The sequence below is a fragment of the Styela clava genome, chromosome 1 (genome assembly GCF_964204865.1).
Source record: "Styela clava chromosome 1, kaStyClav1.hap1.2, whole genome shotgun sequence".
NCBI lineage: Eukaryota > Metazoa > Chordata > Ascidiacea > Stolidobranchia > Styelidae > Styela > Styela clava.
In genome coordinates, this window is record NC_135250.1 from 18,677,027 (window position 1) to 18,694,015 (window position 16,989).

Genomic DNA, 16,989 nt, shown 5'->3' on the forward strand with positions numbered 1-16,989 from the left:
AAGTGGAATATGCCCCTACTAAATAAGTATTGTCGAGCACGACAAATTTTTCATTGATGCGTCTCCAACCATTGACTTCATGTAATTTATTCAAGCTCAAATCCTTGGGAGACCAACCAGACAAAATTTGAACGATTTGTCTAAAATTTCTTCCGACATTGAAATTGAGTTAGGTTTAGACTAGAGAACCCACCACTGGTCAGCGATTCGGAAATCCAAACGAATCCCGTTTTCCAAACATTTAGAAAGTTCGAAACAGCGTTGTCTATTGGGCTTCACAGCGAGATACGAATGAAGAGTTGGGTCGTCATCATAAATGAATGGGTGACCGTACATTTGAACCCATGCGTATATCCGCGGATTCAATCTATATGCGGGTGCTAAAACCCATGGGTTAGGGTGAGTATGGGTTCAAATATCCGTAAAACAGAAAAAATTCATAAGTGCGATAGTATGCAGGTGCAATTGTCATGGGTTCAAATGTACGTGGGTTCAAATGTAATGGAACCAAATGAATGAATTGGTAATGAAATGATCTGAATTTTTGGAAGATCAGTGATGAAAAATTAGTAACTGTGTATGCCCAATACTTATGACCCCCAAAAAAACCCGGAAGAGACTGGATATACCGGGACAGCTGGTCATAAGAAACAACGTTAATTTTTCGATCAGCTTGAAACTTCGCTTCGCTAATTTCAGATATATAATTTAGCTGACTAACAGTCAGCTCATTAAGTACATTCAGTGATCATTAGTATATATATATAGTAGTTTACATCTCAGACACAACGCAAATGTATATACATATATATATACAGTATTTATTCTTTATTCCCACGGCGTCGAACAGTCCATGAACTACATTTTCGTTAGAAGTAGTTTTTAATATGTCTACGGTTATGTTATCGATGAACGGCCTTTATGAATGTTTCCCCGTGCATCATTTTCCTTGTTTATTTTCGTAACCAGCAACAATCAGTAAACATTGCCTCGTTTTATGGGTGTTATTTGTTAGTTTTCAGTTGCGTTTCAAAAAAATATTTGTGAATGAAATATCTTAATTGTCATTATGTCTTCAAAGGAGGATTAATTTAGTTGCTGCAATTAAAAATGAGTCTCGCAAATGCTGCGATAGACTAATCTAAACTAAGTATCAGTACATGTAAGCGGCACATGGTTGATTAATTTTAATAAAAATGAGTGTTTTCAAACACGTAAACCAGCTTATAAGCGCCAACACATTAAAACAATTTCGAAATAAGTATAATTTTTATGCAATAGTAAAGTATAGGAAGAATTTTTCTAGGGTCAAGAGTCGGAGAAACGTATTATGGGCCAGTCCAGTCTTTAGAGATCGCCCTCGCCTGCTATTGTCTACGAACGAATCGAGATGGGCATGTTTTCGTCCGTTTTGCGAATTAGTTCACTAAGGACGTAGTGCCATATTAGAAAATACTCCCATTGCGCGTGTCTTGCCATTGTTCCCCGCGCTCAAAAGGGCTTTTTCAGTGGTACGCGGCCAGAGTAAAAAAATAGTAAAGTGGTACGGGGTCAGTAAAAGGTTGAGAACCACTGCGTTGAAACAAGTTACTTTATAAGTTGGAGGACTACAAGACTGTGGCGGTGTCGAGAACTTTCCACTGCCGAAGACGATTTCCTCGAATCTGTAGCCATTCTCTGTACTATCAGATAGCAAAATGGAACAGGAAAGAAGGGGATCTGGGGGCGTTTGTATGTACCGTGGAGCAGTGCGCGCATCAAGCGGACCACTTGCGCTAACTTTACTCTCATCTGCGTTGCAAAACGTTAAATCTGACTTTTTATGACCATCTTACTTCACAAAGTCTAAGCCTGAAATAGTTGTGGCTGGTCTAACAAATGGCAGTGCTTAACATCATATACACGATCTCGAATGCATAACACGTAAACAAAATGGATTTTATTATCAATGGAAGCATGATTAAATACAGTGACATAATTATATTTATATGAAATAATAAATTAAGAACAGCTCAAATAGAAGTATTATCTGAAGTAAAGTGCAAGTGTAAATGAACTCCGTGTAAGAAAACCATTCCACCAATACCACAATCACGGCGTAAAATGATATTATTACAATGTTATGAATTTCGATGAAGGCTAAGACAGAACAGTGATTTAATTATACAATATTATACTACATGGTTCATGATGCAAGATGAGACAGTGGGGGTATAATAGGTAAAATTGAATGAAAGGTAAAATTAGGGTAAATAAAATAAAACGTTCTATATCACGATCTAAGATGTGTTTAATTATTTCATAATCTCAATAAAAAGGTAATAAATGATTTTTTGTACTTTTTTGAATTAATCTAAAGTTAAGAAAATTTGTGACAAAATTAGGTTCAAATATGGATGTTTAATTAAAGAACTTGGACCTAAGTTTAAAAGCAAATCAGAAAGGCATTTGTCGAAAGTCGAAAAGCCAAAAATGAAGTAAAATTTTTGTGAACAGATCATAATAATTGCGTAGATCATAAATTTAACGATTTCACTGCAAAATTAGTACATTCAAATAAATAAAACGAAGACTAATTTTAATAAAAGATTGCAATCGAAGGATATCAGACTATTTGTATCACAACATCCTTCACCATAATTGAAATTCTTGCCTTATTGAATAACCGATCAGGCATATATTGGTAATATATTTCACCAATCTTTTGTTTGAGAAATGCTAGGGCGATTTCCATGCTGTCACACGCAACTTGATTAAAATCAGTTATAAGTCATTGAAAATTCTCATCAATATTTCAGAATTAAAAGAACATAGAAAAGAAAAATTAAGTTGAAATTACAGATCTGCATTTCCTGCAGTAAATTCCAGTCCAAGAAGTTGCAAAAGTTCAAAATAGGAGAATGAGAATGCTCTGTTGACATTTTGAGTTTGATCCATACCATTTGCTTCTATGGAAAATTCTCTTGCAAATTTAAGCTTTTCTTCTAATGTAGCTTGTTGTCTGATATAAACAAAAGAAATTTACTGACCAGGGAAATAAATAAAGCAGTAGTCTTTTAAATGTCCTATTTCGTTTATAAAATCAAGCAAAGAAGCACAACATAGAATCAGATTTTGTCAGAATATAAAGATGGTTAATGACATAACTATAAAAAATTTTCATAATAAAATAAATACCTATTTTAGAATTATTAACCTTGTACTATATTTAAATTTAAATCTAATACAATTAAAGCAATTTTAATGCAAAATCATGACATATGTACAGTAACATTTAACCCAAATCATGTTTTCATGAAAATGGAAAAATTTACTGAAAAAAACAAACAGAAATGTTGATTGTCTAGAATAGATTATTGAAAATAGAATATCAATAATCTAGATTACAGGGTGGTCCAAGGTTGTCGGCCTCGCGGGCCACATTATTATTTTTGTATTGTTCGCGGGCCACAAAAGTGCCAAGAATAGGTAAATAGTGTAATACAAAACAAACACTTTATTGTCCAAACACAGTGATCAGTATTTGTCATTTATCAAGCTAAAACCACCAAAAAAACCCAATAAAACGTGCAAAAATCTTACTGTAAATACATTTAGTGTAAGATTTCAAACTCCTCATCGCAGAAAAGGTGCCATAAGCAGAAAATGACGTTTAAAGATTGTCACCGATACAACTTGCAGACATATCAAGCAAGCATTTCGATATTTTCCCTTCCATATCCAGTCAAAAATATATTAGTCAGCTTTTATGATGTGATGTAATAATGTGTCAAAAGTTGTTTCTAGTTATTTTTATGACGAAACAACACCAAATGCGTTTTTTTGTTCACTCTCGCGCAAATGCGACGTGGGCCACAGATAATGAAGCGATGGGCCACATGTGGCCCGCGGGCCTGGGTTTGGACCACCCTGATCTAGAACTAAACAAAAAACACTAAAATATTAAACAAAAAGTTATACTTGGCTTTGATAATAGCTTGCAAGCGAGCTTGTTCCATTGCTATTTTAGCTTCTTCCTCTTCTCTCAAACGTCTTTGTTCTTCTTCAATTTTCTTTTGCTCTGCTTCCTCTCGTTTTCTTCTCTCATATTCAATTCTCTCCTCTTCAGCCATTTGGGCCATTAATTCTTCTTCCTGAAATGCAAGATAACCACCTTACTCGCAGTTAAACAAGTAAATATAACATGCTGGTACATAGATATAATAATATATATGTAACCCACAGATGGAGAATTTTTTTGTAGTGAGGAAAGAGATATCGCAATGAAATCATTAAAGCTTCTGTGTCAAGTTCCCAATACCTATATGTCAATTAGCATTTTTTGCTTTAACCACCATTAAAAACCAAAACAGAAGTTTGTTGGAGAGTGTGGATATATGCACATGGATTGCATTGAGCATCCTGGAGCTATAATTTAAGGAGACTGTGAGAGAAATGCAAGAAAAGAAGGGTCATTAAATTTCTTGCGTTCTGATATATATTGAGCTATTGTTTTCTCATCTAGACAGTCTAGATAAGGTATTGTGTGGGTCTAGTTTGTCAATCCAATTAGTTTGTTCATTCATACTACGATTTGGGTCTTTTAAAATCTCTTACTGCCATGAGTCACTACATGAGATCATTCTCTCATTTATTCTGCCCAATTCCAAGTTTCATTGCACAAACGAAGATACAAATTTTAAACAGGTGTCAATAGCATTTCTTCTACTGTAATTAGATAAGATGGGATCGTTTCATAATATTTCTAAAGTAGAGGATTGTCGCTCCTTGGCAAAATCATATGCAGCCTAATTGGTATAGTCCACATAAGAATAATCAACAAGTTAAAAATTTCAAGTGTATTTTTCTAAAATACAATTAACAAAGTAATAACAAAGGCAAACCTCTTTCCGAGCCTGTTCTTCCTCTTCTGCTTTTATTCTTGCAATTTCGGCTTTTCGTTCTTCTTCTTCCTTCTTTTTCTTTTGTAATTCTTCCATTTTTCTTTTGTGTTCCTCCTGAAAATAGTTTTAAATGGAAAATAAGTTTTTAGATGAATAAGCCTACTCAGAATTAAGATCGTTTTATCAAACTTCTAACACCCGAAGTAGAGCACCTTTAGCCTGAAATAATTGATCATGATGATATGTCAAAAATCACCATGTGAATTGGAGGTGATAAAAAGTGCTTATAAGTAATGAAATTTGTCAAATTATTTCTGCATAAATATAAGTCCAGTAATTATTATCTTTGAGTGAACTTGATGGAAAATATTGATGTGCGATCAATTTATTTAATATGGGACTCAATTGTTATAAGAAAAAACAAAGATATTTATTATAATCCAGACTTTGTTTATTGTTTCAGAAATTTGTGAGCGTGATGGCCAAGTGGATAAAGCTGAATTTAACAATATTGGCATCAAAAGATTACCCATCTCAGGTACAAATTCCATGCTGACCACTGGTGTAATAAATGGGTAGGAAATGCCAAACAAGAATAATTCTAGTCATTCCGAAATAAGCTGCTGCTTTTGTATCATCGACTGCTTTTAAATGGCCTCGTTCTGAGTGAAAAGCGTGCTAAGGTACCGAATGAAAAATATTTAGCATTTTTGAAAAGATGAATATTTTGTATTCATAAGTAATGGCACAATTCTGGTATTGTTGGTCAAGATTTTATGTGAATTTCAAGACAGATAATACAATCAAAAATACCTGCAATCTTTTCTCTCTCTCTCTTTGTTGTTCTTCTCTTTTCTTTCTCATAATTTCTTCTTGCTTTTCTCTCTCCTTTTCTTTTTCCATTTCCTCTCTTTTTCGTTGCATCTCCCCTGCTCGCCTCTTTCTTTCATTTTCCAATTCCTCTCTAAATGTATTGAAATAAATAAATTGGTACTATAATGGTGCACATGAGCACGGATCAAGTTATTGTTAACCTAATTTATACAATATACATACAACAACAAGAACTCAAAATTCAAAATTCAAGCATGAAATAGAAATTGACAAACATTATAATCTTATTTAAGCAGTGGCCATTGATTTACTCAAGAACATGAGAGTCAATCTCTAAAGATATGATGTCGAGCTTTCAACTATTTCACAAGGAAGTAAAGTAAAAAAACAAAATTTATGATTTCAAATGGTAACAAAATGATTAGATAATAAAAACTAAAAACAAAAAGGGTCTTACGATTGAACCCTGCTGCCCACCAGACAATCATAGAACAAGACATATCAAACAAGTTTGAAGGTGCTGATATATATGCTTCTCATTTACTGTCGAATAAATTAGTCAATTACTACAATACAAATGTCAAATGTGATTGACAACAAACCTCATTTGATCTTGTCGTTCCAACTCTTCTTTTTCTTTTCTCGCTTGTTCTTCTTTTTCTTTTCTTTTTCTCTCAACTTCAAGACGCCGCTTCTCAGCAGCAGCCAATCTCTTTTCTTCTTTTTCTTTCTTTTTTGCTAGTTTGGCTTCATTTTCTGCTTCGTCTTCTGCAGCTTTCAAGAGTTCATCGGTGTTATCAGTAGTCTGGTGAAAACAAAATCTTATATTTTAATGGGAAAAATATGTAATCTGGGTGTTGTTCTGTCTGGTTTTGTGTTGGTGCATCTGATGAGTTTTGCAAACAGCATACGATAAGAATTTATTGAATATTTCTAATGATAGGAATCTCGGGGATCCTGGTAAATTGACTATTAGTTGCAAAGTTACAAATCCTCGAATAAAAAAACTGAAAACCTTTCATGTTAATAAGAGTACAAAATTTAGCGCTCCAAAAGTGTGTGTACCAATATGGAGGTTACTAACTTTGTTAGCCTACTTCACATCAAGTTGTGTAAAGGGACGACAGCCTATGGGCAGGGGGTATATTCACTTGGGTAACACAGACAGTCCCCGAACTCAGAATAGAACTAAAATAAGGAAAATCGGGATAAAATTATGGCCTAACCTTACCTGGTACGCACACTAAGGGAGTACCACAAAAATTTAGCTTGTTTTCAGCTGAAAAAATATACATATCATAAAACATTAATACCTCAGTTGGTGCAGTTTGATCAGAAACCTGAGATTTTTCGTCATCCTGTTTCTCTTCAACAACTGGTTCCTCGGGTTCACTTGGCAGTGGTGTTTCTTCAACTCGAACAAATGCATAATCATCTTCAGGCCTGAAAAATTATCAAATGCAATTATTTACTAACTATATACTTTTAACTGAAAAACAAAGTGTTTTTATTTCACAAAGCTGTTGAGTTACACCAATGATGTTTGTTGTTGTTTTTCTGGCTTTAAAAACTATAACATGGCTCTCGAAGAATTAAAACGTCAAGCGCAAATGCATATATAAATGCAAGTAACAATACAACAATCTCACGATTCAGCAGGAATAGGAGAGAGTTGTTCATATTCATCTAATGGTGTCTCAGATTTCGCTCTTTCAGATTTAACTGGAGATTTTGCTTCCGGACTCTTGGTCTCTGAAAATAACCATTCAACAAATTTTATCTGTGCTCCAAGTGAAACAAGCCCATTTAAATACAAATTTAGATACTATAACAAGGTGTTTAAATAAAATTTTAAAATATGCAGAGAATTTATATTATGAAAAAATATAAGCATGGCGTGATGGACTAGTGGTTAAATCGTTCGACTTAACTTGGTTGCTATCGCAGATTACACATTCCGGGATAATATCCCATGTCTCTCGCCTCTCCCCGTGCATAAATAGAGTAGGCAATGCATGAACCAGATAGATTCCGGGCCCTCCAATAAATAGCTCTTACATCGTGAGATATCAGCAGTTGCCTTGCTTAAAGAGAAAGACGCAGACAAGACTCATAAAAAATGTAGATGTATATAATAACTGTTTTTTTTTCACTTCAGTACAAAATCTTACTTCCTTCAGCAGCTACAGCATCTTTTCCTTTGCCAGACTTTGATTTTATCTTTGCTTCGGAAACTTTACCTTTTTGCATTTTACCCTCTAATTCTACTTGTGTTTTTGGCTCCTGAAAATTGGAAAAAAAAAGAGGAAATATTAAGATTAAAAAAAGTACAATTGCCATGACATGACTATGGTATGTTGTATTTAAATTAAATTTTGAAGGGTAATGATTGCGAAATATATTTTTAGACCAATGGCGAACAATCGAATACCAAATTAAAATTGAATAAAAATTAAAATTAGGTGTGACAGTTTGTCAATAACTCCTACAACCCTTTATTTAGTAAAATGATAAACATTGAAAATATGTAAAGTAAGTCGATGTCAGAAAAGACAATTTACTTTTGATGTGTCACCAGCACCAGGTGTCTTCCTATCCTTTTTCACACTTGAAGGTGTATGCGGTGGTGATTGCAATCCTTTAGGTACTTTGTTTTCTTTGGCACGACCAGCAACAAAAGGAACTTCTGAATATTAAACGAAGAATATGGATGAATTGTGGATTTTACCGCTAAGATTCCAGTTCTTTCATGCTATGTGTGTATGGCCTCATGCACCTCAAGTCTCATGAAAGATCTCATAAAACGTAAAGTTTTAATAAAACATTAACCAGTAATATGAATCTGTTGCTAATTCAAGTGTTTTAAATGACAGAGTAAACAGGAATGACATAAACCGATTATCATTAAAAATAAAGTTTTTCTATTGTTTGCTAGTACCTGGTGTCTTAGGACGAGGTTTCTCTGGTGATACAGGCAATCGGTCAGTTTCCTTTTTCACACCCGCTTTACTGGCTTTCTCTTTTTCTTGTTTTCCTTTTTTGCCTTTTTTCTGCAATTAAAATAACTTTGTTTTATAAGACAGCTAAATAAAGAATTTGAGACAGATAGGAAATCTTTGGATATATAAGTCATGTAATAAATTTCTGAAGCAAGTTAATTGTGATTCAAAGCATGATATATGCAGCTATTCCATTTCATGTGGATTGAAAACTAAATCAATTAAATTCAGCAAGCTTTAGAATTTGAAGTTGAATTAGAGAACAGAGATCCACAAAAACACTAATAGGCACAACACATGCCTAAAAACTGCCATAGGTTCAATATAATAAAACAATTTCCTCAGTATTTTTTTGACTTAAATATGAAGGAGTGAAGATTGCTCAAATAATTTCATTTAATGATGTATGTGATGTTTAACTAGGAATTCACATATGATTACACAACTATAAATAATTATAAAAGGCTTTTTTAATTTAGTCTATTCTCCAGCATGTACGTTAAATTGCACTCTCAAGCTGCCTAAATAATCTCCATCAAATATAATAATATATGATAATTCTCAACTCGAAAAAAGTTTTCATTAAAGTAATTATTACTAGTAAGTAGTAAGCATTGAGTGATTAAAAACAGTCAAATTGAGTGCTCCTAATTTCTAAGAACAGTATGCTGCAAGAGTCAATTGCATATGGGATTGATATTCATATTATTGATATTATAACAAAAACATGCAAAAATAGTCAAAAAAGGTTAGACACATATAAAATAAGGCAAGAAACGAGAAAACAGAAAATTATATAAAAATTTGACAGATAATGTGACAAAATGTATTTGAGATTAGGATATGATTTCCATATTTATCCAGTGGGGAGGAAAAAGTCGATAGGACGGCTAAATCATATGTCGAAACACGACTTCTTTCCAGTTGCCAGACTAGTCAGCCAGTTATTTTTTGTTTATAGATGCATGGTGGTTGTTTTCAGGAAGCCATAACCGACCCTGAGCGGTTACGTGAACCATCCAACGGGGCCAAGAGTCTAGCAATCCTCCCGTACATAATTATCTCCCCCACTTGATTGAAACCCACTCAGGGTAATCAGATGTGTGGGGGCGAGCGTATTCCTGACGTTTAGCACGATCTCTAGCTACCTTTTTCAATGATACAAGTTTTCTTGCTCTTTCTCGTAATTACCAAGAACCCATGACACAGAATTATGGAACAAAAACAATTAAAACCAAAGAATAAGTGATTAAAGAAATAAATACTTTAGGTCTAAAAGAATTATTTGAAGACAATAACTCAATTATCATAAAAAATTATTGGTAAATCAAATAATCAATACAGAATCAATATTAATCACTAAATCATGATTTTCAATTGATTTTTGTGTATTCTGTCATACCCTTTTCTTTTTCTGTTTAACAGCTTTCTCCATGGTGTAATCTCCAGGCTTTTTTAACTCATTTTTATTTTCTGTAACTTTTGTGGTTACAGGTAGAGGTGATAGCTCCTTCACAAATTGTCATAATTAAAAACATTGTGTGAAAAAAAAAACTAGATTCATGTACAATTTATAGGGATGTCCAAACTTGAATATTCAAAAATGTTTTTTTTCTAATTACTGTTTGTTCGCCACAATCATCACTTTAGAGCAGGGGTCGGCAAACTTTTGTCGCCCGCGGGCTAAAATTGAAGGATGCAAGTCATTGACAGGCTGCACATATTTTTAGAAAGTTAAAAACTGAATGGATTGCTGATGAATCAAATTTTTCCGCGCAGATCAGAAGTTAAATTTTAAGCAGCGCGCGAAAACTGACCATTTGGATACTTTCTGCGCCATTAAACCATTTGCACTCAGCGTTACCTTTTCTGCGTTTTGTTGCCATTTGTCTAATTATAATTAAATTATAGGCTCATTAAACGAGTAATTGTGAAATATATACTTGTTACGTTATAATATAATCTAGTTTACGTAAAGAATATGTAACGTAAAGAATATAATCGTCAAAACAGCTGTTTTGTTACTATAATTCAGTAAAGCGTCGCGAGACGAATTGTATTGTAGTAGTTTGCTGACCCCTGCTTTAGAGCAAAAATATAATTCATATCTTTAGGTCTTAATTAATTGTAAATGAGATGAATATGATAATACTAATCTATTTGAATATGAACATCCCTAATTCTGAGTAAATGTGTAAAATTTGTGCTACTCAAAATTTAAAAAATACATGCGAAACTTGCATTTTTGTGCTTTTTTACTGAAATTGTGAATGTTGTTAAACATTTAAATAGAACACTATACCTGTGATTTAGCTTCCGCTGTTTGTTTCGATTTTACACTGTCTTTGTCTGAGCTGACACTTTCTGCAATTTCTAAAAAATATGATTATTTTGCATTATTTGCCTCTGAGGGGGACTAATGAGTCAACTTCCAGGTTGGTATGAAATTAGTTAGCCAGTTTTGAGATTCCAAGTTAGATAAACACCTTGTAATGATGGAAAGTCCAGCTATCCTGGATCTGCAATTTGTTATCTCTACAAGATTCAAATCTGTTAAGAGTGTGAAATCCTATGCAAGGTAGGTAATCTGGAATATTGAATTGATCAAATGATTGCATAGATAACCTGGGTTGGTATCTGGACAAAATATGGCTCACCGAAGAACTAAGCGATCATCTTAGGATAATATTAGGCATAAACAAAGATTTCACTGTGGATCCATTCATAATTTGAATTTGCTCGCAGCAAAAAACGAGGCTGGTGATTCCTTGCATGCACAGAAAAATAATAATTATGTTATAGAAAATTTATTTTCAAAATTAATCTCCCAATTATTTATCTAGAAATCTATATTTAGATGAAATATTATATTTCAAACAAACCTTTTGACTCTGTGATGCCAGTGGTTTTAGCCATCTTGCCTTTAGACTTTAACTTTTCTTCTTTTAATGATTTTTCCCCTTGTGTTTTCTTTGCATCAGATTTTCCTTGAGTTTCCACAAGCTTTTCTGGTTCTAGTTTTGGTCTGGGCATGACTGTGACTGGTTCTTCTGGTTTGGGATCACCCAGTTTGGCTTCATATGATGTCAATTCATATTCTAGTGAAACATCTTTTTCTTCCTTACCAGGTATTGAAGACCTTAATTATGAAAAAGTATGCAGAGCTACAAATATAGCAGATTCACAAATGATATATTTTCAGTCTGAACAATTAACAGTCACTGCTAATTCCTTCATTATGATAACCCAGCCAGCCTTAGCGAAAGCATCTGCAATAGGAGAGAATAGAGTTCAATTCAAAGATATTGTTATTTCAGGAATAATGAATTTCTAATTTTTTTACTATTAACGGTAATCCAGCAATTTTTGTAAAATCATCATTTATGCCAAATGTTACGAAGTAAAATTTGGTATCTATTTCAATAGATGTGTTGCAGGGTAATGTGACTAACTGCCTCCTGTTTGACCCATGTGCGACCCCTGTGTCCCGACGATACTCGAATAGCATGAGGTTAAAAGTTTATAGCAACAAAAGAGCAGAATTTCATTACAAATAATAAAAGTTTTGGCAAGTTTTTGCTAGCACTTTGCTTACCTCAATAAGGTATTGTAGAAGAAATACATGAATATATAAAAAAATATAAATACTCATCAGAAAAAAAATATATATATATTTCTTTCTTTGGAAGCCTGCTTGATTTGTACTGTGTGAAATGAACTTGTGTTTATATTTTAAGCTTGCTGCAAAATTATTCCACATAATAATTAAGAAAAAATTGAATAAAACCAAACTGTTCACATATAAACATCTTTATATAGTGATAAAACAATAAATCTCATACTTTCGTTTCCTGGAGTGCACACTACTTGATTGACTAAGTGCTCTAAATCTTGAGGGTGAAGTAGGTGAGGCAGTAGTGGATGATGTAGTAGATACAGAGTGATGTGGTGTTACAGAATGTGCCTGGAAATTTGCAAAAGTTACATTAGTAAAGAATATCATAAACAAAAGCACCTAAAAATATATAAATTCATCTTTCCTATATAAAGGAAAAACATGTAGGGAATTATATTGAGTTGAGGTGGGCATATTTAAATATTACTTGAGCTTGTGATAAAATGAAAACATTTATTGAATGGAATAGATAACATTAATAATGTTGATAAATAAAGTGTCTCATGTAAAGTGTACTCTCCAGTTTGCATTGGAAATGATCTATACCACAATAACTATACATGCACAATTTTCCTTTCAAAGCAGTGTCTCCACATGGTTTTGTACAAAACCACACTACCTTGAGATGTATTTCTGCTATAAATAATGTTTCGAATGTTCGGATACCATTTCATTTTAATAATATACAATTTTTTCTTCCAATTCATGAATTTTTCGTATTATCAAAACATATTCAGAGAATTCCCCCAAAAAATGACTTGCAGCCAATTTTCTCCAAACAGAGCAAACTGTGCAAATATATGAATGATTTATTAACAAATTCGTGCAATTCACCCAAAATTGTGTGAACACAATAATAACAGCAATAGTGATAATTTCCAAATAATGCCAAATAAAGTCAAAATTGAATATGTAACAAATTTCCACATATTAATTTTATTAGGTGTTGTTTTTATCCCTAATTGTGTCAGGCAAAAATCTATATCGGAGTAGGATTTATTATGTATATAAATAAGAGCATAGAAAAATCCCATACTTCCTCAGGAATAAACATCACACAAAGTGGGTCAATGTTTACAATCATGTCTACTGTGGAGAAAAATACATTAAAATAAAATGAAATAAATAAATGAAAGAAATGTACGCAAGGGAGATATTATTTAAATATTGCTCTAAAAAGAAATATCAGATTTGGAATGTTCACTTTATATGCATAGTTACCTATCTCAAAAGAATGAATATATAATTAATTTAATATTCTATTTGAAGAGAAACGCATATACAGATAATCCCAGAATAGGAAAAAAAAGGCTAAAATTCAATGATAAGCCATATAAAAACACAAAATATCCAGATGATTTCCATATTTCATACTGGGATGAAAGAATTAAAGTAAAAACAAGAAAAAAAACAATCTCATCTGGGGGTTTACAAATTCCAGATATTTTACACAAATGGGGGTAAATTTACTTAATTTTCTCTTAAAAAGTTCCCTCAGAATTACTTTTTGCTAAGTCAAATTGTAATATATGTTCATGATGAGTTTATATGTTGCGAAGAATATTTGCTATAACAAGCAAATATATAAGCAAGTAAAGCAATTTGAATAAGATAGACTCGCAGGCCGCAGCAGTTCTTAACCTGGGGTAAATTTACCCTGGTGGTAATTTTCATCATTCTTAGGGGTAAATTTAGTTATTGTGAAAAATAAAAGTAGAATAAACAAAAACTATATGCTTATAGATCTATATGATCTATATCTATCTTATGATCTATATGCTTGTTTGGGTGTGAGAAACATTGTGTGATTTGTAAGCTATCTTGCAAGAAATAGGTATTAGCCTATTATTGGAAAGGCTGATGTGATGGGCCTATCATTGCGTGACAATAGTTAATAATTCAAGTTGGGAAAAAACACGCATAGCAATAGAGATTTGATAGGTGTCATTAGAAGAGATCATTGATTCCTTCCTTGCACTTCAAGTTGAAAATTATTTTTAAAAGCTCCGTAGGTAGGAAATAATTGCACTGTAAGACAATTCAGTAATGAGATTATAGTCCTGTATTTCGTCTGAATTATATCAATATTTGATGTAAAGACAAGCTACCGCGGCCAATCAGCAGTTGTTTTTATAAGCATAACGGTACCTTGCAAATGTGATATGTACATGTTAAAGTGCAAAAACGCGCTTTTTGTAACATTTATACATAAGCTGGGCTAGTCTCTGTATCGTTACCCAGAGAGCCCTACGAGTACTGGTACCCATAAGTTACAGCGCAAGATTTTCAAGGAATTGACGATAAAAAATTTCGCTTTGCTCTCCTTGTCCATATATTTGAGCATAGATCTCTTGTTATCAGTAGGCCTACATCTCAATCGAAATTGAAAACAACTTTGAGTTCTTTGTCACCAAACATTGAGGATATCGTTGCCAGAAAACAAGGCAGTCGTCGATCTGAAACTCCTTTGCACTCTTATACCCCTATATTCTGCCCCCACTCTACTCTCCCTCAATCATGCCCCCCATCAACCTCCTCCCGTCACTCTCCCACCCCATCACTCTCTCCTTCCCACTTCCATTCTTACCTCCTCCCGTCACACTCCCACCCCAACGCTTTCTCATTCCCACTTCCATTCTTACCTCCTCCCGTCACACTCCCACCCCAACGCTTTCTCATTCCCACTTCCATTCTTACCTCCTCCCGTCACACTCCCACCCAAACACTCTCTTCTTTCCACTTCCATTCCTACGTTCTCCAGTCACTCTCCTCCTTTTTTCTCCCCCACCGCTCCTTCTTCACGTATTTTTCGCGTCGAACTGAATCTCAGTGAAGAGGAGAATATAAGGTAAGAGAAGGGAAATATAGAGAGACTTCGCGTCTAAAGTTAGAGCTCTTTATACTTCGATTGATGAATTTTTAATAAATAATTACCAAATTGGTAATACCAATTACCAATGGCTATATTGGGGGTAAATCTTGTAATTTGGGGATATAATATGCTGCAAAAAAGGTTAAGAAATACTGAGATAGAGTGATACTTAAGAAAAGCATAACCTCTCACTCCATGAAATAGCAAGTATATTTGTGAGCTTTTGTTTGAATAATTACCTGCTTGCCTAAGTTATGCTTAAGGTATATATTGTTGGGTTCAAATAAGTTAGATTATGATCTAACATATTGACTAGGTATTACCATAAAATGGAATATTATGTTATTGTCATTTTCAACTAACTCGTTGAAGTAGCCTTGTGGCAAAGGTGATTCGAAATAAGAAGCAAACAAGATTCAAGGACCTGCAGTTCAATGTACAATATCAGAGTTGTGCAAGAAACAGTGACTTGGGAATTTGTGATTAGTCCCATGATACTAGCTATATGCATGACATGTATAACTTTCTAAATATTGTGCTCTTCCATGCTGATATGTAGTTTGTACTGAGCACTACTGAATGCAGTTTCTTGAGTCTGAATTTGCGAGTCCAAAAATAACTTCGCTTTGTAAACAATCTCAAGTTAAAATATATACAGAAGGTATGTATCATCTGAGTACCTTTACTAACCGTGTAGTAGCAAATAATGAATTTAATATAACAGGTGCACTATGAATTATCATAGGCTAAGAATACATGGTGAAAAATTATAACAAGTAAAAGGCAATGTGAAATAGTGCCATTTTTTCCTGTTGTGTCGTGCTATTTTTGTGTAGACAAAATACTTACAATAATAACGAGGCTTCGCCTTCTATGTCTTTACTGACACCATTAAAAGAAAAATGGATTAGTATGGTACAAGCAAATAATGGTTCTAAAAAAATATTGGAAAAAGTAGGCTAAAAGAAAAAGAACACATTCTGAGAAATAAAAAAAGCCATTTAACTGGAAGCAATGGGTCAAGCGGTATCAGGAGACCAGAAATCCGAAGTGGGTGTGCACATTAAAAAGTACCTGATTTTTACTGTGAATGGCATTGAATAGGCTGCATAACGTGCAACTTATTATTTATGCATAAAAAGGTCTTGGAATGGAATGAAATTTATTTCAAATTTTAATATATTTACTGCCTATTTTGTCCAAATATTATTAAAAGTTGTTAAATTAAATTAATTCAGAAACTAATTACAAACCGTGATTTCCTGTGTAGGAAGGTCGATGACAAACTTCTTTTTCTTTTCTGAGGTACTTGTCTCTGTTGTGTCTGTTTTTATAGACTTTGTTGTCACAGAACTATGTCTTGATCGAACTAAAACAAAGATAAGTCTCAATTGACTAAATAAACAGCATAAAATAATCCCAAATAGGAAAAAATGACTTATTCTTAAGGTTGGGGTAATACAATAATCATTTAGATAAGATTTTAATCTTTAACGCTCAACTGCGCTACAGCTTCTGAGCAAGTCACGAGTCTAGTTTACGAAATAAAATTGTTGATAAACAGTTAATCCGTCCATATGCACAAACTTAGAACATGACATGAGATTGCTGATTAGCCTGCGACAAAAGCATAGATTTAAATCCTGGATGATAAATCCCAATATAACCTCAAAAACATAATATAATGACTAACAAATTAACAAAGAAAGAAAACAGTATAATTTC

General features: G+C 33.4%; 1 protein-coding gene across 3 annotated transcripts in view; it reads right to left on the minus strand.

The window, feature by feature from the left end:
• Nucleotides 1–1,924: 1,924 nt before the first annotated feature.
• Nucleotides 1,925–16,989, minus strand: part of LOC120337708 (uncharacterized) — a 43,003-nt gene continuing 27,938 nt past the window's right edge. For 2 of the 3 annotated variants that reach the window (XM_078111170.1, XM_078111177.1), the window contains 15 exons: nt 16,518–16,633; nt 12,559–12,680; nt 11,599–11,855; nt 11,019–11,089; nt 10,119–10,226; nt 8,656–8,767; nt 8,279–8,403; nt 7,889–8,000; nt 7,367–7,469; nt 7,031–7,160; nt 6,320–6,522; nt 5,697–5,847; nt 4,884–4,997; nt 3,961–4,133; nt 1,925–3,001 (listed from right to left, as the gene is read on the minus strand). In XM_078111170.1, coding sequence (XP_077967296.1) covers nt 2,836–3,001; nt 3,961–4,133; nt 4,884–4,997; nt 5,697–5,847; nt 6,320–6,522; nt 7,031–7,160; nt 7,367–7,469; nt 7,889–8,000; nt 8,279–8,403; nt 8,656–8,767; nt 10,119–10,226; nt 11,019–11,089; nt 11,599–11,855; nt 12,559–12,680; nt 16,518–16,633 — 2,063 coding nt within the window. In that variant the 3' untranslated portion in view covers nt 1,925–2,835. The remainder of the gene's footprint in view (nt 3,002–3,960; nt 4,134–4,883; nt 4,998–5,696; nt 5,848–6,319; nt 6,523–7,030; nt 7,161–7,366; nt 7,470–7,888; nt 8,001–8,278; nt 8,404–8,655; nt 8,768–10,118; nt 10,227–11,018; nt 11,090–11,598; nt 11,856–12,558; nt 12,681–16,517; nt 16,634–16,989) is intronic. The other variant, XM_039405585.2, reaches the window with a different exon arrangement.